Source organism: Felis catus, chromosome B1 (genome assembly GCF_018350175.1).
Source record: "Felis catus isolate Fca126 chromosome B1, F.catus_Fca126_mat1.0, whole genome shotgun sequence".
NCBI classification, from domain to species: domain Eukaryota; kingdom Metazoa; phylum Chordata; class Mammalia; order Carnivora; family Felidae; genus Felis; species Felis catus.
In genome coordinates this window covers 102260092-102267685 of record NC_058371.1, presented here as the reverse complement: position 1 = coordinate 102267685, position 7594 = coordinate 102260092, and the positions used below count along the sequence as shown (strand labels likewise).

Below are 7594 nucleotides of genomic sequence, written 5' to 3'. Positions count from 1 at the left end.
GCGGCAGTAATAAGTAATTTAACTTAAATACACATTGTTCAGTAATACTTATTTAACATAAATTATGAAAAACTATAAAAATGCAAATCACAGAAACCTGTAAAACTCTGAGCACTCTGTCCTGGCAGGCCAATACTGGTGTAATACTAGGTAATCTTTCCACTGGAAGGCAGATGACGTCATTGATTTTGTCCCCGGAAAGGTAATAATGCTGGTCTTTGCAGTCACAATAATGGTTATAGATGTAACTTGCACTGAGAAAGAGGTCTGAGCCAGATATATGCCTGAGAACATTAAAAGTAATATAAAATATCCATATTTTTAAAAATAAGCATAGAAAACTCCTGAACTTTTATGAGATGAAAATGAGTTTATACAGTTTCTATCATTTTATCACAGACTTAAAGAATAGATATTTTTCCCCTCATTTCCCCCACTTAATTTTAGCCTTTAGGTATAACATTGATTTTGAAAGCTGTGAAGACCTTAAGGTCTTAGGCATCTCAAAAATTAAGCTCAGAAAAAAATGAAAAAGACAATGATAATTTAACTGTCTATATCTGAAGACAATTTGAAAAAAGGAACTTTTTTTAAATGTGTACTATGTGACAAGCACTGTCCTAAATGATTTACATGTATTACATGGATTAGCTTAATCCTCATAATGTTATAAAGCAGGGACCATTATTATTCCTTTTGACAGAGAACAATAAAGTGTTAGGTAACTTGCCTAATGGCACACAACCAGTAGTGGAGTAGACTGCATTAGGTAGCTTTTAGCTTTAGAGTTAGCTTTCCTACTACTTTTCTGAACTGTCTAGCAAAGGCTGTTGGAAATGAATCTACTTTAAATGGTAAACAGTGAAAAAAATGATTTCATTAGATTTTTATCTTGAAAAAAAATGAAATTTTCATTTTAAATTATATTTAACAAAATGTAGGCAATAATCATAACAACATTCTAATTCTATATCGAATCCAGTTTTCACTTGGGGAGCTGAAACTTGACAAAAATTATATACTAGTATATTACCTTTCACTTGTAGACTGCTATAACCATAAAGAAGGTGATAATAAAGAAGGTAATTTTATTTGAAGGTTTATTTGAAGGTGAAACTTCTAAAGTCTAGTTAAAAAGTTTTGGAATTAAAATTATTTCTTATCTTATAATTATCCTCATTGATTTTCTCTTCTTCAATTATCGCTTAAGTGGCCTCACTCTGTGGCTCTGCATATGATTTCAGTAGTCCTCAGTATCATTTTTATCAACTAACAAAATTCTTTTTCAAGACTTAAAGTTTCATCTAGAAATCCATCTGTATTACATTTGCAATTATATTGCAGTTACACATTTTCCGAAGTACTGCTTACAATCACTATTGTTGACAAGAGCAGGGATAGATGGAAACATTAAGCAGGGAAGGGATGCATGAGTGGTAACCAACTTGTAAGTTTTTGTAAGTGCTCTCTTACTGAATCTTGCCAAGTTATAACCTTGCTTTCCTATGCACCCTTGTAAATTTGGGGATTCAGACAATAAATTTTCAAAAATTAAGTAAAGATCTTCTCCATCCTGCCACTGCCACTCCAACAAAAACATTTAAGAAATTAGCAAAAGGAATTATTGTCTAGGAAATTCCTTATCTTTCTCAAACCTGTGCCCACATATCCTTCTGAATGTGAGTTATGCTAATTATTAATGTATTACTTTGATTTTAGTATTTTACAATTATCATTGACCATGTCTATCTACAAAAGCATTTCAAAAGTATTCTATTCTTATTAAACCACTGAACTCACTCCCATGTACCACTGTTTAAATCTTACCTAATCTCACCAAACCAAAGTTTTGCGGCTTGGATGTCAGGACATGAGACATGCATTATACAGAATTATACAGGACAGCTGTGCATTACACAGAACGCTGAACTGAGTTCGCAGTTTTCAAACCAATGTCTGGTTGCTTATAGAACTTGGCTGCATCATAGTCAAATGAAGAACTTTTTTCTTTTAACCCACTCCTAATAATTCCAATTCTGCAGGTATGAGTAAGACAAGAAATCTACTCTTTTAAGCTGCCAAGGGATTCTCCTCAGTAGTAGGTTTGAGGACAGTGTGTTAGATAAACTTTAAAGGCTTTTCAGCCCCCCATGATTAAAAAAAACTAAAATTTAAACTGCAAAATCTCACATATCCAAAAGCCCTTAAGGGAGTTATTTTTACTCAGGGTCTTAACTGATTTACCTAAAATTATATCCTATTGGTAGTTACCAACTTTGACAGCCAGCTTTTTAATAAAATGATGCTACCTCATAACCAAAATTACCAGAGACATCAAAGGAACAGAAACCTAAACATCTCTAGATTTCTTTTACTTTTTTCTTTTATACCTTAATCATGAATCAATTGAACCAATTAGTCAAAAATTAATGTATAAATACTATGAGAGTCTTTAAAAGAAAACATTTCAACAACCAATTGATTTTGTACTGATTCTAGGTTAATTAGTTTCTTACTAACAAAGTGCCTTTAGGCAATTTTACTTCCCAGGAAATCTATTAAGATATGAGACTCAATCTGATGTTTGTCACCTATCCAAAATATTGTAAATGGATATGTAAAGATAAAAAAAAGGATGAACATACATAGCTTTAATGCTTTCAGTGAGGTTTGTTTCAAAAGAGAGGAACTGTTTTCCTCTCTTTGTGAAGCCTCTAATCTCAGATCCTGCAGCAACAAAAATTTTCTCCTGGGGTGTATTAAGAACCCCTCCTAGCTCCAATCTTGCAATCTTCTGCCCTGGTAAAGTCTTGAACACTGCCTGCAAAAATCATGGGGGAAAAATTAAGTACACAAATTTATTGTAAGCATTTTCTTTTACCATAAAAAACGCTGTGATTTCAAACACACAAAGTATTATAGTTCCATTATATAGAAACATCTTTAGATACAAATGTATTTACTTCAGTGGGTCTTCAAGGTTTTTGGCTAAATATCTTCAAAATTTAGAATATTTATTGCCACACATATTTCAGCAACATCATTAAAATCTAAACTCCTGCAACTCAAAGTAGAGTTCATTAAGCAGTGCGATTAGTATGATTAACCTTATTAAAAATGCAGACTTTTCTACTGAATAAGAACTGCATTTTAACAAGATTCCCCCACTGGCTCCAATGGACATCTTTTTACGCTTGAATTGTCTGTTTAAAACTAATCTCTCCTGCTTTCTTCATAATTTTTATAAATTTTCGCAGTATAAGTAAAAGATTGTAGAATTTACTGAAAACCTGAATGTATAACTTGATATCTAATTGGAAATACCATTTGTATTATTAATTTCTTCCTGGTTATTTTCCATTTTATTATTGGCACCAATTTCTCTCCCTCTCCTCCAATGACTTTATACAGAGAATAAAGTATCTGGGAGAATATACAAATAATAGAAACACTGCACCTTCTGACAGTTTTTACCCTATTCAGTTTTTTTATAAATTCTACATAATGTATAGTGAATATATTAGTGTTCACAGCTCAGACCCATTGCTTGTAAACTATGATCTGTCAATATGATAATGCATTAATCACATCCTTGATTAGGTTACATTAAGAGGCAGAGGTGATGGGATAGTCACTTCCATGTTATATTATGTTACATAAGTTACATTAAGACTCTACATTAGCTGACTGGACAGATTTTCCTGCTGGCTTGAAGCAGGTCACCATGAGAAGGCCAGTGAGAAGACCATATGGCAAAGAACTGTGGGGGCCTCAAGATGTTGAGAGCAGCCCCTGGTTTATAGACAGCAATAAAATGGGGACCCCAGTCCTACAACAGCAAGAATCTGAATCCCGTCAACAACCATGTAAGCTTGGAATAGGACCCCAGCTCCAAAAAGGAATAGATCCTGGCTAATATCTACACTGTAGCCATGTAAGACACGAAACCATATTCCTGACCCACAGAAACTATGAGATAATAGTATTGATTCAAACCCCCAAAAGTAATCTGTTACACACCATAGAAAATTAATATATCACCCTAGGCTGTCAAAGGTGTTTTACAGCTAGCTAGAACATGACTGTTGTCTTGCCTGTAGCCTCATACTTCATGTAACTACTTTTCTCACAATGCATTTTTCATTGTTTTTAGAACAATTTTAACCTAAGAGTATTCAACAAGTAGTGTGTTTCTCTTTTAGAAAATCCTTTTTTCAAGGCACCTGGGTGACTCAGTCAGTTAGGTGACTGACTTTTGATCTCAGCTTGGGTCTTGATCTTGGGGTCATGAGTTTGGGCCCCACATTGGGCTCCATGCTGGGTGTGGAGCCTACAAAGGAAGGAAGGAAGGAAGGAAGGAAGGAAGGAAGGAAGGAAGGAAGGAAGGAAGGAAGGAAGGAAGAAAAGAAAGAGAGAAAGAAAGAAAGAGAGAGGAAAATCCTTTTTTCTCCTAAAAAAAAAAAAAAGCTATACATACCACTGCTTCTCCCTTCTTCATCCCAAAGCACATAACTACCCCATCGTGATCTCCAATAACCACCTACAATAGATTGAAGAGAATATGAAATTACTACAATTATGTCCTATTAACTTATATGGGGGAAACAAGATCTCAAAATATAAATCATAATTTTGAAAGTAGAGATCAGAAAATCTAGGAAAGTGCCTACACAAAAAATAATACTCCAAGAAATTACAAGAAAGGGGCAACGAGAAGGTAGGGAGAATCATTATTGAAGTTATTGGTCATATATTCTGTTCCTACAATGTAAAGAGAGCAAGAGAACATAAACAGAAATGTCAGTGAGGTAATTTTTTTCCTTAACTAGAGGATAAGAATATGTTAAGATTAACTTTCAACGTTTTATTTATTTTTGAGACAGAGAGAGACAGAGCATGAACGGGGGAGGGGCAGAGAGAGAGGGAGACACAGAATCAGAAGCAGGCTCCAGGCTCTGAGCCATCAGCCCAGAGCCCGACGCGGGGCTCGAACTCATGGACCGCGAGATCATGACCTGAGCTGAAGTCGGCCGCTTAACCGACTGAGCCACCCAGGCGCCCCAAGATTAACTTTCAAAACAGATTATCAGTAAAGTTGTGATTGACCTACTTGATATTTTTAAAACCTTCTTAATAGAAAACTTTCACCCTATGCAAAAGCAGACAGAATATTATAATGAATTCCCACATATCCATCATTCAGGTTCAACAACTATCAACATGTAACCAATGGATTATTTTGAAATAAATACAGAGGGAGATTTTAACACTTGTTTCTCAGGAATTGGTAAACAAGCAGACAAAAGAGGATATAGATTAGAAAAACAATTACCTCTGATCTAATATGTATGTACATATGCATGTGTACATTCATGTACATATGTGTAGGATATGTGTGTGTGTGTGTGTGTGCTCACACGTGCATAAATAAGCAATTCACTCATCCTAAGTACATTATAAATGTTCTTTTCAAGCACACAGGAACATTAGAAAATTGACAATGTATTAGGACACAAAACAAGTCTCAATTATCAAAAAGTTGATGTTGCACAGGCCACATTTTTGGGTCCCTGATTCTTAACTTTGGTGTGGGGATCACAAACCCCTTTGTGCATTTTATGAAAGCTATGGACTTTCTTTCTAGAACAATGAACATTCACAAATAATTATGCACACATTTTCAGGAGATTTATGGACCTTTGGTATTGGCAGATTCCTATTCAGATGAAAAAATACATAAGAACAGTTAAGGTTTTGAGTTTTTTTTTTTTTTTTTTAAATACTACACTACTCCAATAATTTGTGAAAACAATAATTACAGGGATTCCCAAAGTGTGATTCCTAGATTCCTGGGGTCAACAAGAACGTTTTAGGGAATCTGGCAAATGAAAACTATTTTTCTAAGTAAGTATTTTTCTTTTTTGCTATGTTGATATTTACGATGATGATGCAGAGCAATTGTGGATAAAGTTGCTGGTGTCTGGCAAGAATCAAAACAATGACAGCAAACCTTACCGGTTGTCACTGTAATCTTCATCACCACTTGAGAGTAAAGAAAAAAATCAAACTTCATGTAAGAATGTTCTTGATGAAGCAATAAAAAGTATTAATCTTCTTGAATTTTGGCCCTTGAATCATGTCTTTTTAATAGTGTGAGAAAATAAAAAATATGCATAAAGCACTTTTGCTGCATACCAAAAAACACTTAATACCAGTTTTAGTCACAAGCTGAACTATTCAATTTTTTCAAGAAACACAATTTTAAGAATGAAAGAACAACTAGCAACTATTAGCAATGGTTAAGGGGTGCCTGGGGGGCTCAGTGGGTTAAGTGTCTGACTTTTCGTTTCAGCTCAGGTCATGATCTCACTCAGGGTTTGTAAATCAAGCCCTGCAAGCACCCAGCTCTGCCACCCAGCTCTGTGCTAACAGCGCGGGAGTCTGCTAGGGATTCAATCACTCCCTCCCTCTCTGCCCCTCCCTGGCTTTCTCTCTCTCTCAAAATAAATAAACATTAAAAAAAAGAAGACAATGGTTAATAACAAGCTGTTACTAACACTTGGTATTTGTAGACATTAAAAACAAAACAAAACAAAACAAAACCTAAAAGAAGTGAGCTTGTCATTTTAAAGGAAAACAATTGAAAGTATTTGCTCCCAATGATAAAATTTGGGTTTTCAAGTGAAAATAAGTACTTTGGAAGACTTGAATCTGCCACTGTGAGCTGGACAGCTACTCCATACTTAACAATTTTTCTGATGAAATCAGTAGTGACATCAACAAATGTGATTTGCTTTATATTTTATAATAACATTTGGAACAATCAACATTTGAACATTCAACTTTTGGAAGATATGTATATCTCAATGAACCAATAATCTCAAATGACCATTACAGGATGCTATAAAACTATGCATGGGTAAAAGATCCATTCAAAGTACAAATGGTTTTTAATGTATCAAAGTATGAAAAGCTAATCAATATGGCTTCTTAATCCACATTGCAACTAATGTTTAAGTAACTACTATTTGTCAAGTATATGTGAAGAGCCATAATTACCTGGAAAAGCTATTTAAATAACTCCTAAGTTCAACTGTGTCTGTGTGAGCTTCAACCAAGACAACAGATTGAATGTAGAAAACAGATATGAGAAGTTAGATGCCTTGCTTATGCCAGACTAAAGAATTTGCAAAAGTGTGACACAACACCACTATTCTCACTAAATCCTCTTTTTGTTTTTGAAAATGCAGTTATTTTTTATTAAAATGTTATCTTTGTAAACATGTAATGGGTGTATTGTTTAAAAAATAAAATAACAAATATTTTAGATATTTGTTTTAATCTTAATATAGTAATATTGATAGATATAACCTACATAAACAAAAGTTCTTTGGGATCCTCAATAATTTAAGAGTGTAAAAGGGCCTTAAGGCCAAAAAAGTTTGAAAAGTTCTGATGTAGTAGACCAAATACAATAAATGGCAATGAAAAATATGTTGATTTATATTAGTAAAATGTTACTACATCAGAATACTGTATTTATTTTGCAGCTATTAAAATATCCTACCAGTCTACTAAGAAATTATAATTGGTT

General features: G+C 34.0%; 1 protein-coding gene across 3 annotated transcripts in view; it reads right to left on the bottom strand.

The window, feature by feature from the left end:
• BBS7 (Bardet-Biedl syndrome 7) overlaps positions 1 to 7594 on the bottom strand; it is a 36710-nt gene that overhangs the window by 25970 nt on the left and 3146 nt on the right. For 2 of the 3 annotated variants that reach the window (XM_006930881.5, XM_003985033.6), the window contains exons 3-5: positions 4478 to 4540; positions 2646 to 2821; positions 98 to 284 (exon numbers count right to left, since the gene is read on the bottom strand). In XM_006930881.5, coding sequence (XP_006930943.2) covers positions 98 to 284; positions 2646 to 2821; positions 4478 to 4540 — 426 coding nt within the window. The remainder of the gene's footprint in view (positions 1 to 97; positions 285 to 2645; positions 2822 to 4477; positions 4541 to 7594) is intronic. The other variant, XM_045055916.1, reaches the window with a different exon arrangement.